Below are 25,728 nucleotides of genomic sequence, written 5' to 3' on the forward strand. Positions count from 1 at the left end.
TATTTCCAATTTAAAAACATGCTATTTACATACAACATTTGCTCAGGCATTGTCTGCAGTAGATGAGAAAAATTTGATGTTAAGAGACTTTTGGAAATCTTACAATATTTATCACACCATCTTAAACATGAATAAGGCCTGGGCGGAAATTACTAAAAGTTGTTTAAATGGCACATGGAAGAAAATATGCCCACGGCACATAAAAGGCTTCGAAGGATTTGAAAAAGACGAATCATATGAAGAGGTTACAGATAAGATTGCAAAGGTTGCAGAGTTACTTCAGTTGGAGGTTGATGCCAAAGACGTGGAGTTAATAGAGGAAGAAGAGAAGGAATTATCTAACGAAGAACTTATTGCCTTGCAGGCAGTGATAGTGAAAGAAGAAAATGCTGACGAAGCTCTAGATGAACCAAATGAGGAGCCAAGACACTTCATCACCAGAGATGGCAGTGGCATTTCGTGAAATTGCATTGGCAATGGCTAGGCTTGAGAAGATGGATCCTGACATCGATCGATTCTTAAAAGTTAAGAGGGACGAATGATATGCTTGTTTGCTACAAAGAAATCTACGATGAAAATAAAAAAGCCATCGTCCAGTCATCTATTAATATGTTCTTTCTTAAGGTTGAGTGGCCGACCCCTTCTAAATCTCCACAGCCTTAAACGCCCTCTGCGGCAGTGTACTGATCAGCTGAAGACGTCGTTTTTGGCAATGATGCTCGAGAGGTAAAACTTATTGACGCTATGCCTGTTTCCTCTCTTTTTTTTAAAATTTTGTTAAATTGCACGCTTTTGTAATTTTTCCTGCACATGGGATAAAAAATTGAATAAATACAATAAATAATTCTATTTACATGTTCTTTGAACATTTCTTTTTTGATTCAATCAATTCAGCGACACAGTTGCGAGTGCTGCACAAGCATGGAGGAAATTCCGAGTTATGTAGCGTTCTGCAGAATGCAACTCTTACATAAGTCGGGGAGTTCCTGTATTTGCAACAAAAAAGCCATTAATTTTGCGATATGGTCAATAGTAGTTCACAGTATAATACTTAAGAGTATAATAGTACATATTTGGTATTTAAGGCAATTTGATTGCTTGAATTGCATCACCCTATTTATACCTCATATTTAAAAATATTGGACAATCGCAACACCCCGTACTGTAAGCAGCATTCGAACCTGTTACTTTTATTTCTTAGGAAAATATGTTACTCATTGGGCCAGTCCACAGTACAGTTAATATTTTGGCTTAATATTGGTAACTATTTTTCTTTGGAGATTATAGGGAGTAGAGCTACTATTATCTAATAAAAATAGCAGATTACCCCTAAATATTTGAGCTGTGTGAATAACCTTCAAAAAACTGGAATTTTCAAAAATCTGTCACAAGTGGGTCCTGAGGATGCCATATTTGCTAGGTTCTGCTGTATTGAATTGAAAACCATCCAAATTAATTGGAGGAGGTGGGGGAGAGCATTCAGATTTATAGAATTTATGATGCAAAAGTTATTTTAGCAACTGGTTCACCTGTCCTATTTTGAGAAAAAATATGGAGGTTTTAAATCCTTCATAGTTTTTCATTTTGATTCTAAGAATGCAAGTATTGCTTACTACGCCTAAACAATGTAGCCAAATAACTGAGAAATGGCGAATTGTACTGACATATAAATTTATGCAATAAGAAGAATTGCATAACCAGTTATATTACTTTTAAAACTCTCTAATTCACTTTAATGATCACACCCTGGACTTTTATTGCAGTACTGAATCTTAGTGTAGGATCTGTTTGGAAGCATTTTCTGGACACAGTGTTATTAACTTTTGTTTTTTAACCCCTGAGGTTTCTTGTGGATATTTCCAAAGATGATAGCTAAGGCTGTCTGTTACTTGAAAATCTAATTATTGATGGAGCTTATATTCAAGCCTCAAGTGAGTTGAGTTTGGTAAAATTTGGCCAAGTCTCTAGTTCTGAGACAGCCAAATTCTCTGCTTTACACCCTCACCGCTGTTGGATCTTTTAGTAACCCTGAGTATATCAACCATGTGCAAAAAGCCAAAAGTATTATGAATGACTAATATATTAGAGGTAACTGCTCAGATATGAATCAATGTGAGCAGAGTCAGATGCCCACATCCTTTCAGAGAAATGGCTATGCCCATGTGTCACTAGGTAATACTAGGATGGTAGATGACTTCTACCTCTCCACCCTCTTATCATGATTTATGAATAATGTCTTTTGAGGTTATGACGGGGGGGGGGAGAATTTTTTATTGTGTTACCATTCACACGGAATGTGGTTATGCAAAGCACTTCGTGGCCACATGGCCAGGGATTTACGAATAGGGATAATATATGGATTTTTCTGAAATAACAAAAATGTAAACAGAATGTGTTAAAAAGTAATGTTAGCATAGATATAATGTTTAAATTTAGAGATGGATTGGATAAAAAAATTACCATATTTCTTGGCTTATAAGACACTTTTTTCCCTTATAAATATCTTTAAAAATCGCCCTGCATCTTAGAAGTCAAAAGTGGCAATACATCACATGTGCAAAACCAAGAGTTAATGTATAATAGTTAACGAATAGTTAACTACTACCATATTTCCCCATGTATAAGACGCACCTTTTTTCGAAAAATTTGGGGTCTAAAAACTGGGTGCATCTTATACAGTGGTTGTAGATTTTTTTACTTGCATTTCCCGCTTTTTCGCGCTTGTTGTCTTTGTGCTCATTGTTTCGCATTTGTTACCGGTATATGAGGTTACATTTTGCCACGTTCTGCCCAGAAATGGCTCAGAAAAGATTTTCGTACAGTGCTGAATTCAAGTTAAAAGTGATCCAGTTTGCAAAAGTGAATGGAAATCGTGCTGCTGAATGTAAGTTGGTCCTCCTCCAACTGAGAAAACAATCCGAGACTGGCTATGGGAAGAAGAAAGCCTACTGAAAACGCCACGGCAGAAGAAGGCCATTAGAGGCAAGTCAGCAAAATGGCCTGATTTAGAGAGGGAATTGAAGATAGAATTGAGGAGCAAAGGGCATTTGGAATTCCTGTGTCCACAAAGATGGTTCAGCATGAGGCAAGAAGAATTGCTGATGAAAGAGAAATTACTGATTTCAAAGGAGTACACAATTGGTGCTTCAGGTTCATGAAACGGAATGGACTAAGCATGCATACATGCACCAGACTTGCCCAAAAGATGCCTGAAAGCTATGAGCAGAAGGTCCTTGAATTTCATCATTTTGTCATTCAATGTCGGAAGACACATCAGTTTGAGTTGGGACAGATTGCAAATATGGACAAAGTCCCCCTTCAATTTGATGTCCAAAGTAAAGAGCCATTATACAGTTGTTCTAGCTTGTTGTGCCGACGGAACCAAGCTGCCTCCTATGCTGATTTTCAATCGCGAAACAAAAGAAGACATTCCTCGAGGAGTGATTGTCCACGTTCATGACAAGGGTTGGATGGATCAGGATGGGATAAAGATCTGGTTTGAGAAAGTTTGGAGCAGGAGACCAGGTGGGCTCTTACGCAAACCTGCCCTATTGGTGCTTGATCAGTTCAGGGCACACATAACAAAAAATACAAAGAAGATTGCTGCAGAACAAAAAACAAAACTTGCCGTCATACCTTGACATCCCAGCCCCAACCACTTGATGTCAGCATTAACAAACCCTTCAAAGCTGCTATGAGAGACGAATGAAACCAATGGATGAAGTCTTCTGGGGGACAATTTGACACCAGCAGTAAGAGTGAAGAAACCAACTATAGGAGTAGTTTGTACCTGGGTGAAAAGATCCTGGGATAATATCAAGATTGAGATCGTTGTCAAGTCATTTAAGAAGTGTGGCATTTCAAATGCCATAGATGGAACTGAGGATGAGGCAATATATGAAGACAGTGATTTGTCATCAGACACAAATGAGGACAATCTAATGGATGGGAGTTTTGACAGTGATGAGTTGCATGAATTTTATGATGAATAAAATTTGAGTTCAATAACTTTATGTAATACATTTTTTTTTCAAATTTCGGGCCCTAAAATTAAGGTGCGTCTTATACATGGGGAAATATGGTATATGTTAGTACACCTTTTAGTAATTACCAGGCTGTTCTTGGAGTAACAAGTGAATTCCAGTTATACATTTAAGCCCTAATCAGTGGCAGGCACATCAAGAAGGCAAAATTGTGCTATTGGATTTAAGCTAAAAGTAGAACAATACACCAAAGAACATGGGAACAGAGTAGCAGAACGAAATTTTGGACCACTGCCTACTGAAAAGATGATTTTTCAATTGAGGAAGCATCAAATGTTATTGAAAAAAAAATATTGTGTAGTTAGATAATGGAACTCAGAGATGCGGGTATTGCAGTGAGTACTAAAACGATTCATGTGTAGTTGGCATCCGTAGGTCAGGAGTGGGAGTGCAGTAGCAATACGCTCTTTGAGTAGACCGGTTTTCAAACCCCTGACTGCTAAATACGGTCGATCTGCCAACCTGCACTAGACCAGCGTGGCAGATTATGGTCCAATTCCCTCAACATGAATTGTTAAGGAGGCTTCCATCCTGCAGTAGATTGATAATAGCTGCAGTTTACCTTTTTTTTACCTTTTACTAAAACGATAATAGTAGAAGCATGGAAATGAGCAGCTGATATTGGGATACATGAATGACTCTTGGTGTTATCACTTCGTGAAAAGAAATTGGTTAAGTTTACGCACAAGAACTAGAATAGCCCAGAGAATACCTGCTGAGTACGAACAAAAAATATTAGATTTCCATAAATTTGTCCTTAATGCTAGAAAACGAAGCACCTATGAATGTAGCTAAATCGGGAATGTGGATGAAATCCTGTTGACTTTTGATGTGACATTCAATAAAACTGCAAATCTGAGTGGGCAAAAATTATAACTATTAAAACCACTGGGCGTGAAAGGCACACTACACCACAGTTTTAACTTGTGCTGATAGGACCAAACTTCCACCAATGTTAATTTTTAAAAGAAAAACTTTATCGAAAGATAAACTGCCAAATGGAATTCACATACTTGTACAACTGAAGGGATGGATGGATGAAGAATGTATTAAGGATTGATTTGTAAAAGTTTGGTCCAAGTGTTCTGGTGAACTACTGCATAAAAATGCACTACTAGTATTGGATCAGTTTAGAACACATAGGACTGAAAACGTCAGACAACTGGCCGAAATGATGAACACAGAATTGGCAGTAATTCCGGGTGGCTTAACATCCCAGTTACAGCCATTAGATGTCAGCATCAATAAGCCATTCAAGAATAACATGCAGGAGCAATGGAATAAATGGATGATAGAGGGGAACCATGATACGACGCCTTTGGGAAGGATGAAACATCCATCAATACCACAATTGTATGAATGGGTGCTGAAGTCATGGCATGATGCTAAGACTGAAATTGTGGTCAAGTACTTTAAAAAATGTGGTATAAGTAATGCAATGGATGACTGAAGATCGTTTATTGTATGAGAGTGACAGTAATACTAGTGAAGAGGATAATGATGATGTTGAGGATAATGCTGATCAGGTCAGTAATGAATGAATCTGAAGTTGAATAATACAAAATAATCAGAGTAATAAACCTATACTTTCTTTATTAGCTTTTGGATTTTATTTTTATTGAATTTTAAATTTCCATTGTATTAACAATAAATTTTTTTCAAAAGTTATTTTTTCTTAAATTTACCATTCCAAAATTAGGGGGTGTCTTCCATGCTGCAGCATCCTATAAGCCGACAAATACAGCATTTGGTCAGAAATCATGCGATACCTACCTAGTAATGGGTAGGCCCACCTTTTCTCCTGGATAAGGGCAGTCACACGGCGAGGAATTGAGTCCGTTAGTCCATGAAAACATTCCACAAGTATTTCCATCCATGCTTGCTGCACCGCTGTCAGTAATTCCATTTCATTCCTGGGTGGAGCATCCAAAGCTCTAAGGGGCCTTTCCACAGTATCCCAAAGATGCTCCACAGGGTTCATGTCCTGTTAACGGGGAGGCCATTCCGTGGTGGTAAAATCTGCAGAATGCTCTTCGAACCATGTTCTAGTCACTACGACTCTGTGGGGAGGTGCATTATCCTGCTGGAAGAGTCCATTGCCCTGTGGGTGCACGATGACCATGAAGGGATGCAGATTGTCTGCAAGGATGTACGTTACCTGGATCATTCAGAGATGCATCTACATGTACCAGATGTCCCAACGTGTGCCATTTGAACACACCCCAGACCATTACTGACTGTCCACCTACCTGAACAGTTCCTTGTTGACATGATGGGTGCATAGCTTCGTGCGGTTTCCGCCAGATATGCACCCTCCCATCCACTTGAAATAACTGGAAACAGTACTCATTCCACCAGGAGACAGGTCTGCAATCATCCAAGGTCCAGTGATGAACCTCAACTTGGCGATGTTCTTTTGCCCAGTTGAGGTGTAGATTCCTGTGTCGTGTTAGCAATGAGACTCTGGTGGGTCAGTGGCTGTCATAACCTATTGGGGCTACTGATCGCCTGATGGTCTTGGAGATGTTTCTGGCCCCTCCCTCGTTGAAGTCGGTGGTGATTTGTCCAACTGTTGCTGTCTAGTTGGCTGAAACAATGCGAGACAGACATTGGCAGTCACGATCAACCACCAACTTTCTCCGCCCACAGCGCTGTCCATGATGCGATATTATTCTGCAAATGGCGTATTCCCAACACACTCTTAATACTGTCGAACAGGGATATTGCAATTTCTGTACCACCTCCGCAATCGAGTGTGACATGCGCCATGCAGCCACTATCACCCCTCTTTCAAAGTTGGTTAACTCACAACATTTATCCATACTGACATCAAATTATCATCTACATGGATGCAATATACCTATATACCTGCCAAGTGGTGGGTTTGTCCACTAGCACGAGGGGCGACAGCATTGCGTTTCCCAGGAACCAGGTATCCCATGAATTCTGTCCTTTCAGTGTACATACTAAGAAGAGAAAAAACAAAGGATACATAAAGTAGTCTGCACAGTTCAGAGGAAGGGGAGAAACAGCCAGTGAAAGTTCAACTTCAGGAACCAGAGCCTTCTGAGGTTGAGTGGAGTTTGTTGCCAGAGTTGATAGATCATGGTCTGTGTGAGCATTTATAGACAATTTCCATAGTAGTAAGTTTGTGGCATCAGTACTGCCTGATCAAACAATATGAGGTTTGAACAGTGATGGGGACAAATTATGATTATGCCTTATCATAAGAAACCATAGTCCAGACTTATATCCAGATGACAGGGCAATTTGGGATGGTGCTGTCAAATGAAGGATGTCACACTGGGAGTCACCATGTCCTGATTAGAAACAGTCAATGTGGTGGTGGATGCAGCCAGTGTTGAGCCATTTTTGATAGGTGATTGAGAGACACTGGTGTCTGCAACCTCGAGGATGTGTTTCCTGTAAGGGTGATTGACAGCAAATTTGTTGAAATTAGCAATTTTCTATACTTGTTTGAGAATCTTATAAGAGATGAAGTGATCTGAAAGATGCAAGTGGGACTGGAGAGAGACGATTGCAAAAATTGCTCTAAGTTGAGGAAGTGGAACTCCTGTAGCCATAGAGATCCAGAAAGAGAGAGATGTGATGAGTCCAGTGATAAGGAGTTTCCTTATCTATATAATAAGGAATCTCCTTTTGTCTGTAAGTGAGGGAGCCTAGGAATACCTAAGGCCTTGGATATTCCTGTAGTATGGAACTGAGATGGACTGATGTTATCAGTGGAGTTCTCCAGGATTCAGTGCTGGGTCCATTATTGTTTTCAATATTTATTAATGATATTGATGAAGGTATATCAGACTTAATGTCAAAGTTCGCAGATGATACAAAGGATGGCAGGATGATTAATGACAGTAATGACGGTATCCTACTGCAACAAGATTTAGAAAAATTAGGTCGATGGGCTGAAAATACCAGTTGAATTTCAAGGAGGAATTAATGTCTTATAATGGAGGATTTTAACTTCCGAGATATTGACTGGAACGTGTGGGTTGGTCATTCACCCACTAGCAAGGCTTTTGTGGATTTATTGGATGATTGTTTTCTGCAGCAGCATGTTCAAGAGGCAACCAGAGATAGTAATACTCTTGATCTGGTTATCAGCAGTGATTATTCAAGCAATAAGAATTTACACATAAAGGAACCACTAGGCGGCAGTGACTACAGTGTACTGATGTGGGATTTACTTAAAGATATAATTACTATCAGGTGTAAAAGGAAGGGTTTTTGCTTTCATAAAGGTGATTACAGTGGTCTCAGACAGTTTTTAAATTCTATACACTGAGACCAACTGATGAGGTTACCAACAACAACAACTTCTAAACGGGGAGCATTCAACAAATTAATCATGGAAGCTACCAGGTTTTTCATATTGATTAAGAAATGCTGTTCAAGGTTTAGGCCTAAATGGATGTCAGATGAACTAATGAGACTCGTGGGAGATAAGAAATATGCATGGGATGCATATAAATTATCAGGCTACACACAAGCCTATCATAGATATAAACTAGTCTGTAATCAAGTCACAAAAAAAAAAAAAAAAAAAAACCGGGGCGCCTCCATAGTCAGGTGGGCAGGAGCAGCAGTGCGTAGCACACGCTTCTTGATTAGACCGTGGTTCGAGCCCGTGACCACCAAATACGGAGGATGCGAAAAGTTCAGGGAATGACCACCGCATATCCCCGGAGCAATATGGTCTTAGTTGCTAATGCTCCTAAAGACCAAAAAACAAACAAAAAAAATAACCAGCAAGGACTTCTTTACTTATATAAACACTAGAAGGAAGGGAATGAATCAAATTGGTCCATTTGATATGGATGGTTTGACTGTTGATGATCCTGTTCAGTTAGCTGACAAACTGAAGGAGTATTTTGCATCTACATTCACACGTGAGGAATTCTTTAGGGAAGTGGAGGACAGAAACTTATTAAACTCTAACAGGGAACTTAATGATTTTGTAATAACTGAGCAAAGTGGAGGAGTAATTGTTGAAGTTAAAACATAAAAAAGGCACCTGGGGTGGATGGGATCTATCCAGTTATAGTAAGCAAACTCTTAGTCATAATTATTAGCATTAGCCACGGCATATGAGTCAAGAAAGCAAGCTTATGCAGCATCAGCCAAAAAAAAAAAAAAAAAAACCTCTCTCATTTATTCACTCCAAATACTTGTCCAGCTGAGCCTTAAATCTATTTAAGCTATCAACTTCCACAAAAAGAGATGGAAGCCTGTGCCAGCAACTACCAACTGGCTAAAGGCAAATTTCTGCACATCTGTTCTACAACTGTTTTTCTTCAATTTGAATCTATGTCTTCTCAGGTTTTTAGTCTGAGCATGAGGAAGAATCCCATCAGCATTCAGCTTGCTCAACCCGTTCAAGGTCTTATGCAACTCAATCATTTGATCTCAATCAGAGCAATTTGCATGTGCCTAGTCTGCAAGTGCTGCAGTTTGCAGAACTTAAGCCTATATTGGTAAGAGCAACCCTTTGTTTCCCTCAACAATCTTGTTGCCCTTCTTTGTACTTGTTCTAGCAACTCTACATCCTTCCTAAAATGAGGCTTCCAAACCTGTACGCAGTGCCAAGAGTGTGGCCTGACCATTGCCTTATACTAGAAATAATCACCTCCTTATCCCTGCTCGCAAAATTCCTGCATATCACTGACAAAACCCCATAAGCTATTCTGGCAGTCTGTCTGCACTGCTCAGAAAACTTCATATCTGACTGCATGATCAGATTACCCCCAGGTCTCTTTTTTTCTTTCTCCACTTCTCTGAGTGTAGTACCACACAGTCGGTACGTTACTCTGGGGTTTCTGCAACCCATATGCAGTATTTTACATTTGTCAATGTTAAACTTCAGTTGCCACGTCTCAGCCCATCTGCCCAACTTTTCCAGATCCTGTTGCAGCAGTGTACTGTCATTATCAACCCTGCCTACCTTTGTATCATCTGTAAACTTTGACATTAAGCTTGATATACCTTCATCAATATCATTGATAAATATACAAAACAATGACGGGCCCAACACTGAACCCTGTGGAACACCACTAATAACATTAGCCCATGAAGAGCAGTGTCCATTGATTACCACTGTCTGTCTTCTCCCACTAAACCATCCTTTTATCCATTGTAGCAACTTTCCCTTAATGCGATACTGCTCCAATTTGTAGCGTAGTCTTTCATAAACTTTTGATTTACAAACATTACAATGTATTAAAAATTTCTTAAGATTCACCAATAGATAGTTCCTTATAAAACAAAATGGCAAACATATAATGAACATAATTTTAAGATTTAAATAATCATTTTAAATAATGTATTTATTACAATAATTATCAGAAAATTATTATATGATAATTATACTGATGGTTCTTGGTTAATAAAACTAAAGCATACAACATTTATAACGCATTGCGAAACATTGCTGGTGCCTGGGGGGGGGGGTGAGGGAAACAAATTTAAGTGGTGTGTGGAAAAACTTGTGTCCCCAGTTTATGAATAATTTAAGTGATTTTGAGGAGCCAGTAGAACCCGTGACTGAAGAAAATTTTGAACTGTGACTGCAATAAAATGGACCTCGACATTGATGTGACTGAAGTGAGAGAGCTTTTGGCCTTACATTTTGAGGAATTAACAACCGATGAAATAATTGAAATAGAGAGACATAAATTCTGAAGTAACAGAAGAACTTGATAGTCCACAGCCTCCCAGAATGTTTACAAGGCAGAAAATGGCTGCAACTTTTAAATCAATTTCTGAGGATGTTCAGGATGCTCCAGTTTGGGGCATCCTGAACCTTTGAATTAGGCACCTGCCTAATTGAAAGGGGGGCCCTACTGTCCCCCATTTCAATTAGGCAGGTGCCTCTACTACTACCCTGCTCTATCCTTCTACCCCTTTCTCTCCCCACTATCCCTTACTGGACTCTCCCTGCCTGTAGCTCTGGCTACATCAGGGTTCATCCCAGCAGTGCTCTTTATTCCCTTCTGTCTGGGCCACCTTGTCATGGTGCTGGATGGTAAACTATAGGTTTTTGTGTGAAAACACAGGCCCCTAGGCTAAGATGTTAGATGAACAACACAACCCACACTAACTCTAAATGAACACTTACTAACTTACATAAATCTGGCTTTTATAGAGTTTTGTATTCATCACATTGCTTGATGTGGTGTTGGGGAAACCCCTGAAGTCCCTTTACAAATAATATTATACACTATACTACTACTACTTCCATTAAATTTATTTTTGGATATGGCATACACATGGCAAGGATATACCCAGATACTTGACATAAAATGGCCTCGACAATGCCCCCCCACATATACACTACTTGGACTCCCTCCAGTCACTATCTGGCAGAGCAGAGTAGAAGCAGCAGCGAGATTATACACTGACTAATATGGAAGCCTCCTAGAGAGTTACCAATAGGTTCAGGCTGGTGGGCTATCTAGCAGCTGGCCTTTGAATGCTGTTTTGGAGCTATACCCTTGAAATGGAATGGAGACTAATCATGGCTTCCACCACTTCAAGCCTCCAATAAACAAAGTGGTGGTATTTTACTGGTTGATAAGATTTATCTACCTTCTAGTATTGCCTGGTAACACAGAGAGAGACAGCATTCCTCTTTGGGTGCTACACCTTGACCCCTGCTTATGTTGGTTTGCACTTGGGTGGTCACCTCCAGTATACTAGGTGCCATATTTCAGGACTTGCACACAGGGTTATACCCAAGGTTAGTAATAGTGCCACCATCGTGAAGGTGCAAGCAGAGAAATTAGGTCCACTTGACTTGAGTGTTGCCAAAATATCAGCGTTTTAGACTCCCAGGTAGTAAGCCCTGCTTAGTATACCTGAGAGAATCTGTAACAACCTCAACAACTGGTAAAAGAGAGTTAATGTTATTTAATTAGTCATTAGTTAAAGAGATTCGTAAAGACCTCTGTAGTTAGCTGTTGTTAGTCTGGCATATAGAAGTAGGGTTTTTCCAGGTTTTTCATCCTGACAACTGTACTTTTACAAACCTTAAGAATGATAAACCTTACAAACTGACATATACTATGACCAAAGCAGGTGATGTGCCAGATGAAGCCCCTGATTATCCATGACTTTTGAAAATGCTAAGAATCAGACTTCCAGACCTGTCTGCAGGCAGAAAATGGACCAAGAGATATTTTCTATGAACCAATATTCATTCTGTCTAAATATAGTTGGCTGACTGTGGTCCACTGATTATTGTGTGTGGTCACAAGAAGAAAGTTACAGGTTCGTGCCTATACACTGCCAAAAAGGTGCATGAGTCATTGTGAACTGTAGCTTATAATAATTCAATATGTATGCAGTTACAGTGCGTTTGTAAATTTTTCTGGCCTCAGTTGTGTAGAGAATAGATGGAAATTTATTTCATTATTGATAGTCTGTGAAAAATTGGTTATATTTATACAAATAGTTATACTTATAGTTAGTTATACAAATGATTATACTTATAGTTAGTTATACAAATGATTATACTTATAGTTAGTTATACAAATGATTATACTTATAGTTAGTTATACAAATGATTATATTTATGCAAATATACTTAGTTATATTTGCACATGCATGCAGTCACACACACACACACATGCACACATCCTGGATGAACATTGCTGTCTTGCTGTTTCTCAGCTCATTTCTGGAGTTGCTAATTTCCAGAGTTTTATAGTGATGTATTATTAGCAGTGTACTGAGGTTCTTCCAATATTACTCTAAATTTTATACTGATTATAATGATTTTAGCCATTAGTATTTTAACTTTTTACAATATTATTTATTTTATCAATTTATTATGATTTATGGCCTTGTAATGCATCTATTTGTGTTAAATTGTCAGCAGTCTGTTTTCTTAATTCTTGTTTCCAGACTTTATTTTGGCATCAATTCCAAACATCTAGTCCTTTTTTAATAAGACAATGTTATGTAATAAAGTGATGATAATACACTGATAGTAATTGATGGATAATGAACAGTAGTTCATTATCCATCAATTACTATCAGTGTCCTTTTCCCACACAGAATGGAAGGGCAGCATAGCATGCCAAAGATGGTAGGCACATATCCACTTTCCAACCTGTCTGTGAACAGAATTAGCTTGAATACTTTTGCACAATATAAACTGGTAAAAAAATATTCTTTTCTTTTTTTTTTTTGTATTATTTATTAAATTTCCGTATTCCTCCTTTTTAAGTGACCAAATTTTCTCTTAGTTTTCAAAACTTTTACTTCATTAATTTTTTTTTCTGTTCTCTATTATTTGATACAGCCAACTGTCATGTTCACCAAATTATTTTACATCAAATTCATCAAATTTTCACATACATTGAAATATCACGTGCCAAATTGTCTTGTATACCGAACTGTCATACACAAAATTGTCTTATAAAACAAACTATCTTATGATGAATTGTCTTACCCAATAAGTGTGATCCCCAGTAAAAGAAGTGTATAACATTTGTTTTAATAAATGCTTTATTGTAGGTATTTGACCTGAATGAAAATATGAGCACCTTAAAAGCTACAAGCTTCAGGGTGAGTACTTGATAATATTATTGACATCATGAAATTTTTATATTCTGTATTTGTTAATCACATGATAAAATTATAAAAAAATATAAATATCATATTTTAATTACTGTTTTCTTTAAATATTCTTATAGTTTTCTGTCTTTTTTCTTAGTATTTTATCCCTTAATATTGCAGAAATTAGCATCAGCATTAGTTGAAGAATATGATACAAGAAAGCAAGCTATATACACCATCAGCAAAAAAAAAAAAAAAAAAACTCCTTCCCATTTCACCCATCCAGTCACTCCAAATGTTTGTCTATTTCCGACTTAAATTTATTTAAGCTATCAACTTCCACAACAACACATGGAAGTCTGTTCCAGCAATCAAGTAGCAAACTTCCACACATTTATTCTACAACTGTCTTTCCTCAATTTGAATTTATGCCCCCCTCAGGTTCATAATCTGGGTAAGTGGAAGAATCCCATTAGCATTGAGCCTGCTCAAGCCATTCAAGACCTTATACACCTCAATTAGATCACCTTGCAGGTTCCTAGTCTCCAGACACTGAAATTTGCAGAACTTAAGCCTTTCTTGGTGAGAGTACCCCTTTGTTCCTCTTACCAGTCTTATTGCCCTTCTCTATACTCAGAGTAGTAGTAGAGGCATGTAATGCAAGAAAGCAAGCCTGTGTAGCATCAGCCAAAAAAAACCCATTTCACACATCCATTCCCTCTAAACGTTTGTCCTGTTCTTCCCTGAATTTATTTAAGCTATCAACTTCCACAACGACAGATGGAAGTTTGTTCGGAAACTTTATTGGACAAACTCATTCCTACTACTGCAGTTTCTTCCTGCATTCTCGGTAAGCAGATGGTGCATGTTATCGGTATTGGCAGTAGAAGTCGATAATGATGTATTGATTAGTTTTTTCTCATGATTAAAAGCAGATTATTGGAGTTCACAAGTGGACTAAAATTTACTTATGGATACACCCTCCAAACTGCCTCAGTCTTAAGGTGTTTATTCCCCCTTTCCTGCTGTTTTAATCCGATAGGAAAATGACTTCTACTGCCACTACCGATAATATGCACCATCTGTAAAAGTCATTTTCCTATTTTAAAACAACAGGAAGCGGGAAGGGATAAACAACCTAAGACTGAGGCAGTCTGGAGGGTGTACCCCTAAGTAAATTTCAGCCATGAAGGCATTGCGCTCATGAACTCCAATAATCTGCTTTTAATAATGAGAAGAAAACTAATCAATACATCGTTATCGACTTCTACTGCCATTTCCGATAACACGCACCATCTGCTTACCGAGAATGCAGGGAGAAACTGCGGTAGCAGGAAACGAGTTTGCCATGTAAGTTTTCCAAAAATTTCCCGTGGTTCTTGTGTTGGCTTTCTTTACCTTCGCCATTTGTTCCAGCAATCAACTACTTGTTGGTTAAAGGCAAATTTCCGCATCTATTCTATAACTGTCTTTCCTCAATTTGAATTTATTCTCTCTCAGGTTCCATTCAAGGCCTTATACACCTCAATCAGATCACCTCGCAGGTGCCTAGTCTCCAGACACTGCAATTTACAGAACTTAAGCCTTTCTTGGTAAGACCACCCTTTCATTCCCCTCACCAACCTTGTACACCTCTGTACACGCTCAAGCAACACTTTATCCTTCCTAAGATGAGGCATCCAGACCTGTACGCAGTACAGAAAGTGTGGCCTGACTATTGCCTTATACAAAGGGATAACCACCTCCTTTTCCCTACTAGCAAAATTCCTGTATATTGTTGACATTACCCCATGACTCCTACTCAGGCAGCCTGTCTGCACTGCTCAGAAAATTTCATATCTGACTGCACAATTACTCCCAGGTCTTTTTCATTTTCTACCACCCTTTCAAAATAATTAAGCACCCTGTTACAGTTTGATAAACTTCTGGCATTTTCCTCCCTTAATAACTCCTTGTGTGAATGTAGATGCAAAATACTCATTCAGATTACCAGCTTTCTGAGCAGGATCATCAACAGTCGAACTATCAATATCAAGTGGACAATCTGATTCATCCCTTTCCTTCTAGAGTTTATATAACTAAAGAAGTCCTTACTGTTTTTCTTAGCATCCTCTGCCAAAGATTTCTTGTAATCTGCCTTCACTTGCCTAACTTCTTTTATGACTTGATTACAGACTAGCTTATATCTATCATAGGCTTCTGTGTTGCCTGATAATTTATATGCATCCCATGCATTTTTCTTCTCTGCCATGAGTCTCATTAGTTCATATGACATCCATTTATGCCTAAACCTTGAAGAATATTTCTTAATCGGTATGAAAAACCTGCTAGCTTCCATGATTAATTTGTTGAATGCTCCCCGTTTAGAAGTTGTTGTTGTTGGTGGTAACCTCATCAGTTGGTCTCAGTGTATAGAATTTAAAAACTGTCTGAGACCACTGTAATCACTTTTAAGAAAGCAAAAACCCTTCCCTTTGCCCTAGATGGTAGTGACATCTTTAAGTAAATCCCACATCGATATACTATGATCACTGCCACGTAGTGGTTCCGTTATCTGCAAATTCTTAATGCTCGAATAATCACTTGTTCCACAGAAAGAGAAAGTTCCACGTGATTAGCAGTAACCACTAAGATATGGGCCATTCTTTGCATTGTTGTCCATATGACTGTCAGAGGAATAAATAGTTTTAAAAATAGAGTTAAAAAATTAAGTAAGATTTTTAGAAAAAATAAATGCACTCCTTTCCATAATTATTGGTAAAATAAATTAAATATAAGAAGTTCAGTTGAATACACTGAGATTTATGTATTAGTATTAGTAATGGCCACATGGAGCAAGGAAACCTATGGCTTATGCTGCATCAGCCAAAAAAAAAACAATAATAATAATAAAATAACAAAAAATACATAAAATAAAATAACAAAAAAACACATAAATAAAATAATAAGAATAAAAACATATTAATAATAATAAGAAAAAATTTTTTAAAAATAATAAAAATTAATAAGAGAAAAGGAAATGGACAACCTATGCATTTCACTCCTCCGTTAGGTAATTGTCCAGCTGACCCTTGAATTTCCCCAGACTGTCAGCCTCTACCACCCATAACTTATTCCAGTAATTTATAACTCGCTGGCTAAAATAAAACTTCCTGCAATCCACTCTACACAACTTCCCCCCCATAACTTGAAATTATGGCCCCTAGTTCTAGAATCATTTATAACCGTGAAAATTTCGTCCTTATTCATTTTGCTTATGCCTCTTAGAGCCTTAAACACCTCAATCAAGTCTCCTCTAAGGAACCTAGTTTTCAAACTCTGCAACCCATATATTCGAAGTCTTTCCTCATATGGATGCCCTTTTGCCGATCTTACCAGGTGAGTTAGCATTAGCATTTTTAGCATTAATAGAGGCATACGATGCAAGAAAGCAAGCTTATGCAGCATCAGCCAAAAAAAAAAAAAAAAACCCGCTCCCATTTCACTCCTCCGTTCGTTCCAAATACCTGTCCAGCTCAGCCTTAAATTTATTTAGGCTATCAACTTTCACAACAAAAGATGGAAATCTGTTCCAACAATCAACTACCCACTGGCTAAAGGCAAACTTCCGCATAGCTATCCTACAACCGTCTTTCCTCAATTTGAATTGATGCCCTCTCAGGTGATTATTCTGAGCAAGAGGAAGAATCCTATCAGCATTGAGCATACTCAAACCATTCAAGGCTTTATACACCTCAATCAGATCAGATCACCTCGCAGGTGCCTAGTCTCCAGACACTGTAATCTGCAAAACTTAAGCCTTCCTTTGTAAGAAGGAAGGCTTAAGTTTTGCAGATTACAATACTGTGTTCAAGTATGGAGACTGCACCTAAAGAAAGACAATGTCTTTCTTTAGGTGCAGTCTCCATACTTGAACACAGTATTCCAAGCGTGGTCTAACAATAGCCTTATAATAAAATCTCATAGCGTGGTCTAACAATAGCCTTATAATAAAATCTCATAATCCCATAATCCCATAATATGGGATTATGACATCCTTATCTCTACTAGCGATTGTTTGATAAATCATTGATAGGACACCATGGGCCCTCCTTGCAACCAGTTTACAATGCTCGGAGAACTTCATATCTGACGGTATCGTAATAACCAAGTTCCTTTCCTCCACTATCCGCGTTAGTTCAATTCTGCGAAGTGTATAAGTTATTTTGGAGTTACTGTTCCTCAGGTGCAATACCTTACACTTTGCTGGATTAAAGCATAGCTGCCATTTTTCTGACGATCTGTAGGGGAACCCTGGAGACCGCAATTAAAACAAACACCTTGACCATCTCTGAAGTCTATCTACGTCAATCTGAAGAAGCTCTGCTTGGGGGGCAATCATTAACTACTCTACCTATCTTTACATCATCTGCAAATTTAGATGTCACGCTCTCTATCCCTTCATCGATGTCATTTATGAAAATCAAAAATAACAATGGTCCTAATACTGATCCTTGGGGAACCCCACTTCGTACATCAACCCAATCTTCTGAGGAATATCCATTTATCACAACCCTCTGCCTCCTGCCCTGAAGCCACCCTGCTATCCATATAAGGATTTTCCCTGTGATTCCAACCTGTTCCAGCTTATAAAGTAACCACTCATGTGGGACTGAGCTAAACGATTTGGTGAAATCCAAATAAACAATGTTGAAATTATTCCCTAAGTCCAGCTGTGGAGTGACCCTGTCAAAATAGCTAGCCAGATTAGTTAAACATGATTTTCTCTTTACAAAACCATGCTGAGTATCCTTCAGAATTCTATTTCTATCTAAGTGATCCTGAATTTCACCCTTGATCACAGTCTGCATGCTTTTCCCTACTACTGAAGTTAGACTAACCTGCCGGTAATTTCCCACTTTGCTCTTAGAACCGCCCTTATATATTGGAGATACGTTAGCACTTTTCAAAACCAATGGAATCACTCCTGAGTCCAGTGATGCTCTCATGATTAGCCTCAGTGGTTCAATGCACTCACTTGCTGCCTCCCTTAAGATTATAGGGTAAATGCTATCATCCACAGGAGCCTTACTCTCCTGTAGGCTCTAAAGTTTTTTCATTAAATAAACTTGTGAAATTTCAACATCATTAATTACATTTTTTTTTTCAACTTCACTCCCAGAATTTCTCATTGACGTGTAGGATTTTTCTTCTGTAAATATCGATGCAAAGTAACTGTTCAGTTCATCTGCAACTTCAGTTGGGATATGTAATACTATTCCATGCCCATTACATAAGGATCCGATCTGGTTTGTCCTTCTCTTCTTTGAATTTATACATATATGTGAAGAATTCCTTATTCCCCCCCCCCCCCCCTCCTTGCTCTCTTTGCCAGCGATTTCTCATAATCTGCCTTTGCCAGCCGAACCTTTTCTGTAACACTTACAGAACAATTTGTAGCTGTTACATATAGGCTTCAGTACTTTTTATTGCTCTGTAACTTTTCCATGCTGTCTTTTTCTGCTGAAATAATTTGGCTACTTCGTATTTCTCCAACTTGGAATCCTCCTCATGGAGTACTTTTCTAATGGTATCTAAGCATTCAAGGCTTCTGTGATTAATGTTTTAAAGGTATATCATAATTCAATTGTATTCACTCTCTGTGACATATCTACCCAGTTAATAGAGGCCATGTAGCACTTTAAAGCATCGTAATTTCCTTTCCGGAAATTATAACCCATTCTTTTTGCCATTAACTACTGCTACCTCTCTCTCTTCATCGTCCACCGTAGAACTCTATGATTACTTCCTGCTACTGGTTCCTGTACTGTCATCTGGTTCATGGATGATGATGAGGTCTAGAGTATTCTTTTCCCTAGTAATTTCCCTGACATGTTGATACAAATAACATTCATCTAGTTTATTTAAAAATTTTGTCCCCCATGTGGAGTTTCCTTCCCATTTGCTCCAATCAGTTAGAGGCAAATTGAAATCGCCCATAATAAGACATTCATGCTTACTTGCCCATTCCATTTGCATGTAGAGGCTCTCATCATAACCTTCACAATCACCTGGCCTGTAGATTACTCCTACTCTCTTTATACCTTTGCTTCCAACTATTTCACACCATACAGATTCTATAGTAGCATGCGAAACGTCTGAGTCCGGGAAAGTTTTTTTTGTCACGCTTGGGCTACTTTTGATAAGAAGCATGACACCATCGCCTCTTCTATCTTCCCTGTCCTTCCTAAATACATTATACATACCATACTGAAACTTATCATCCCTTATCTCCGGGTGGCACCATGTTTCTGTTTTTTTTTTTTTTTTTTGATAGTTGTTGGTGCATCAGCTTCTGTGGCCATAATGCACCTCCCAAGGTTTTTTTGCAGTACTTTGATCCAAGCCCGAGGCAGGATTCGAAGCCGCGACCTTTGGGTTGCCAGGCAGTCAGCAGTTCAAATTCACTCATTTTATTGACGACACTTCTGACATTACTGTATAAACAATTAAGACTTAGTGTTCTTGTATAGTTAACTACCCTGACACACCCCTTAAAGTTATTTAAGCTCACTTCACTGGCATTTGCTACCCACTCATTTGAAACGCTTTTGCCGTCAGAACATCTTGCTGCTATGTTCTGTTGCGGTAACAAACAAATACTCTTGCAACAGTTAATTCGACCAATACTATCAGACAAACGCGTATCTATATTACCCTTGTCTCCCCCCCAAACTAGCAGTTTCCCTTTACCTTTAAGGTATCCTCAATAATACTGGCAAAAACTTTTGCACCACCTTTGTTTAATTGCATCCCATCTCTACAAAACAGATTCCTTCTACCTACAAGTGCGGGCCAAAACAATCCTCCAATAAATCCACAAAAGTCTTGCTAGCATGCGAGTGGCCAAATCACAGGTTCCAGTCAATATCTGGAAAGTTAAAATCCCCCATTACAAGATATTCTGATTTACTGGCCCACTGTTTCTCTGCACAACTGTTCGTTGTACTCATTAGTCATTAGGCCTATAACACACTCCTACTCTCATTTTCCCTCTCCCAGTGTTTATATCACACCAAACAGACTCAGCATTGCATTGTCCATCCGTGTCAACTGGATGCACTTCCTTAGATTTTGTGTTTTTTAACTAACAGCATAATCCCTCCTCCCTTCTTACCTCTTCTATCCTTTCTGTACATATTGTACTCCCCAAATTCCAATTCTGCACTGCTTATATCTGTGTGATAGCATGTCTCTGATATTACAACAATATCTGCCTTTTATGTCTTGATCAGCACTTCAAATTCATCAAATATTTACCCAATGTCTCTAATGAGTGCAATGAACAACTGTACAGAAAAATAGATTGGACCAGTTAACGAGAATGTCTTATAATGGAGTATTTCGACTTTTCCAGATATTGAATGTAAGTTGTGAGTTGGTCATTTATGCACTAGCAAGATTTTTGTGGATTTATTATATAATTGTTTTCTACAGCAGCATGTTAGAGATACAACAAAAGGAAACATAAACCTTAAGATGATTATCAGCAGTGATTCTTCATGCTTAAGATTTTGCATTTAAAAGAACCACTAGGTGGCAATGATCACAGTGTTTTGATTTTTGAATTTCTTGAAGATGTAACTAACATGAAGGGTAAAGGGAAGGGTTTTTGCATTTGTAAAAAAGGCTATAGTTGTTTCAGATAATTTTTTAATTCTATAAAGTGGGACAAACTAATAATGTTACCAACAACAAATTCTAAATGGGGAGCATTCAGGAAAATCATTATAGAAACTACTAGGCTTTTCATAGTAACTAAGAAATGCCATTCAAGGCTTATACCTAAATGAGTATCAGATGAAATAATGAGACACTGGCAAAGAAGAAAAATGCCTGGGATCCATATAAATTATCAGGTGATATAGAAGCCTATGGTAGATATAAACTAGTTTGCAATCAAGTTGCACAGGAGATTAGGTAAGCCAAAGCAGATTATGGGATATCTTTGGCAAAGGGTGCAAATAAAAGCAGCAAAGACTTCTTTACATATGTAAACACTAAAAGAAAGAGAATGAATCACATTGATGCACTTGATATCGATGGTTTAATTATTAACGATCTTGCTCAGGTTGCTGACAAACTGAATAAGTATTTTGCATCTACATTCACACATGAGGAATTCTTTAGGGATGTCATTGCCAGAAGTTTATCAAGTTCTAACAGGGAGCAAAATGATTTTGTAATAACTGAGATGAAAGTTGAAGAGAAATTGTTGAAGTTAAACATAAGAAAGGCACCTGGGATGGATAGGATCTATCCAAATATATTAATAGAGGAATGTGTTTGGATTCAGGGGAAGTCCCCATGGACTGGAGATGTATGAATGTATTCCCAATTCACAAAGGGGAAATCAAAGGGTGACATGCGTCGTTACAGCTCTGTTAGCTTAACTTCTGATCCAGGGAAAATAATGGAGTCACTGGTTAAAGAAATAATATAGGACCATCCAGACAGGGGTGCATTATACTTTAGGCACAGCATGGTTTTGTTAAGGGGAAATCTTGTATGACCAATTTGATTGGGTACTATGATGCATTCACAAAGGAACTGGATGCAAAAATTAATTTTGATTTTGATGTCATATATTTTGATTTCAGGAAAGCTTTTGACTGTTGCACATAAAAGATTGCTGTACAAATTGGAGCTTGCGTATTAAGGGTAAATTACTGCTATAGATAAAAGGATGGTTGAGTGAAAAAGGCAGAGAATGATTATTAATTGACACTGCTCTTCATGGACTGTCACCCAGGGTTCGGTGCTGGGCTCATTGTTGTTTTCTATATTTATTAATGATATTACTGAAGTCATGTCAGGCTTAACGTCCAATTTTGAAGATGATACAAAAGTTGGGTGGTTTCATAAGACTTTCCATCGTATAGAAAACTCTTAAATCATATGCATAAAAACATTAAGTTTGCAATGCAGTTACATCTCTTGCCTATGAAACTTTATAAAGGATAAAGATATCTGTTTTACTTCACTTGCTCATTTTTTCAAATCAATTGAGAAATGTCAATTAATTGAGTTTTGAACTTTGAAATTTAGTTAAATATCCTGTTGTTTCTTAAAAATTCTCTACTTTTCAAAACTTCATATGAAAAATCTGCCCGTTCAGCTATCCACTCTTGAAAAACTTGTCGTTTAGTAAACATATAAGAGTGCACATTTCAATCAATGGGCAGGTCTCTTTTATAAAGCTGTGGCTCTTGTTCTTAATAAAGTTTACTTTTACCTGGATCCATGCTTGGAGAGCCACAAAAAGAGCAGAGGCTGCATATTCTAGTGGAATATAGTTAGTAAATTAAAGACCAGCAAGGCTCAGTATGTCTTATATTTTTAATCAATTTTCAAAATAATGAAAATAGCGAAATAACGAAAATAACTGAATTCTAACATCGGAGGAAAACCATTAGCGATCCAATGTATCCAACATCCATGGTCCAAGAGTTCTAAACCCGTCACTAAAATACATCAGAACTCCAATGAATGACAGCAAGTAGAAGAAGACATTGTGTCTGTTATTTTGAAAATTATTTATTTTGAAAATTCCAGTGTAATTAGTCAGAACGGTACAAATGCTTGACATAAACCCCAGGGGCTCATATCTGGTGAGTATGGGCTTGGCACAACCAGGGTCCTGAGCTGGATATCATCATTCTTCTCTTTCTTGGTGATTCCCTTCTCTCTCTCTCTCTCTCTCTCTCTGGGTAACTCAGGAATTTTTTTTTCTAGCTTGTGCAGCAAAAGTCTCAGACTTCCTTGTGCCATATAACTAATGATGATAATAATAATATCATAGATTATCCTTAGAATTAGTTCCAAAATGCTGAACAATATAAAGACAAGGTCATGGTCATTCACTATCAACTTCAAGAAATATTTACTATTTGACTTTAACTCTTTGCTTGTTGGAACCTACAGTTTTATTGTACACAGTTGTGGTATGTGTTTGCTGTGGAAAGTATGTATCGAATTGTTATGGCATATGAATTGTCTGCACTAAAGAGGATTTAATGTTTACTTATCAGTGGCTTGTGTTTAATCATATTATTCATATTATTATTATTAGCTATATGGCGCAAGGAAGCCTGAGGCTTATGCTGCACCAGCCAAAAAAAAATTCCCGAGTTACCCTGAGAGAGAGAGAGAGAGAATCAAAAGTAGAAGGGAATCACCAAAAAAAGAGAAGAATGATGATATCCAGCTCAGGATCCTGGGTGTGCCAAGCCCATACTCACCAGATGTGAGCCCCTGGGGTTAGTATATGCATCACTGTAAAACCCATAGGTATTAGGCTTAAGAATATTGGTTGGCCACTGTATTGTTTGCCAGCCAAAAAAAATAAATAAAATAAAATTAATATAAAAATAAAAAATAAATCTATAAAAAAAAAATTAACAACCTATGTGTTTCCCTCCTCTTGTAGGTAACTATCTAGCTGACCTCTGAGTTTCTCCATTGTTCATTTTACTATACCCTCTCAGAGCCTTATAGACCTCATTCAGGTTCCTCTCTGTAGATCACATATTTAAAATCTTTTATCATGCTGGTGACTACCTACAGCTCTCATAAAGTGGGTTGCCTGTCTTTGAACCTGTCCAAGAAGCTCAATATATTTTTTTAGGTAGGTCTCCATACTTGGATACAGTATTCAAAGTGGAATCTTACAATTGCCTAATACAGTGGGATTATGATCTCCCTATCTCTACAAGCAAATGTTTCATAAATCATCAATAGGACACAATGTGCTATCCTTTCCATCTGTCTACACCTTTTGGGATATTCATGTTCAGCTGTATTGTAACTCCCAAATCCCTTTCTTCCTCTACTGTTTTAAATCCAACCCTGCCAAATGTGTGAGGGGAGGTTGAAAAGCCTCTAGCCACTCATAGAAGAAATGCTGGAAAGTTGTGAAAACCCATTTATTTATCAACATAGCCCCCCCTCCCCTCCTCTTAAGTCAACACACTTTCTGTCATGATACACTAGCTTTTATAACCAAATCAAATAAAATTCAGATGATTTTGACTCAAACCAGTTGCCGACTGCATCCTTCCCAGCATTGTCACTGTTGAATTTCTGTCCTTTCAAGTGTTTTTGAGATTTAGAAATAGAAAATAGTCTGATGGAGCCAAATCCATTGAGTAGAGTGGATTCTGTAATAACTCAAACCCACAGTCATGCAGTGTTACCTGAGTCACATATGCTGTGTGCACCGATGCATTCTTTGGCCAATTTCCCCCACCTCTTGAGCTTCAGTACCTCACAGAAATGTCTCAATAGGTTAGAATAACACTCAGCATTGATAGTGGCACCTCATTCCAGGAAATCAATCACTCATTCTGCATCCCAGAAGATGGGTGCTATGACTTTCTCAGCCAACGTCTGCTCTTGAAATTTTTATGATGGGGAGAAGAGGGATGCTTCCACTATTTTGATTGTTCTTTTGTTTCGAGGTCAAAGTGGTGCAACCATATTTCATCCGTAGTAACATACTGTCCCCCCCCCCCAGTACCAAGCTTTATTAGCTTTAAAATTCTGCAGAATCTCGTAATAATGTCTCATTCTTTCCTGTTTCTGATTTGCATTCAGTGCTTTAGGGATCCACCTCGAAGAAACCTTCATTCCTAAAGCATTCACTATAATATCATGAGTGCAGTAATGGGAGACATTGAATGGTGTCTCAATGTGCTTCAATGTTATTCTGTGGTCTTGCATGATCAGGTCATGAATGGCATCCACATTTGCAGGTGCTGACATGGTAATGGCCTTCCACTGTGGGATGCATCTTTGACACTGTCTCATCCTTGCTTAAATTCTTAAACCCAGTTTTTGATCATGGTGTATGAAGAATGAGATTCCACTAATGTTTGCTGCATGTCTTCATGAATTTCTTTCAGCAACATTCCCTTTAAATGAATGTATTCAATAATTGGATGGCATTTGATCAACAGTCAGCATCTTAATTCACCTCCCACACTTCAACACTCCTTTGTAAAGGAGCAGAATGTAGTCACAAACCTGAAATTTTCTGTGAACACACAAGAAGAGCCACAGCACAGAT

At 38.0% G+C, this 25,728-nt stretch overlaps 1 protein-coding gene across 1 annotated transcript in view; it reads left to right on the forward strand.

The window, feature by feature from the left end:
• Positions 1 to 25,728, forward strand: part of Sec5 (exocyst complex component secretory 5) — a 444,876-nt gene that overhangs the window by 214,767 nt on the left and 204,381 nt on the right. Inside the window, exon 14 of the mRNA XM_090380740.1 lies at positions 13,581 to 13,631. Coding sequence (XP_090236866.1) covers positions 13,581 to 13,631 — 51 coding nt within the window. The remainder of the gene's footprint in view (positions 1 to 13,580; positions 13,632 to 25,728) is intronic.

This window comes from Mastigoproctus giganteus, chromosome 9 (assembly GCF_048544385.1).
Source record: "Mastigoproctus giganteus isolate SK-2022 chromosome 9, ASM4854438v1, whole genome shotgun sequence".
NCBI lineage: Eukaryota > Metazoa > Arthropoda > Arachnida > Uropygi > Thelyphonidae > Mastigoproctus > Mastigoproctus giganteus.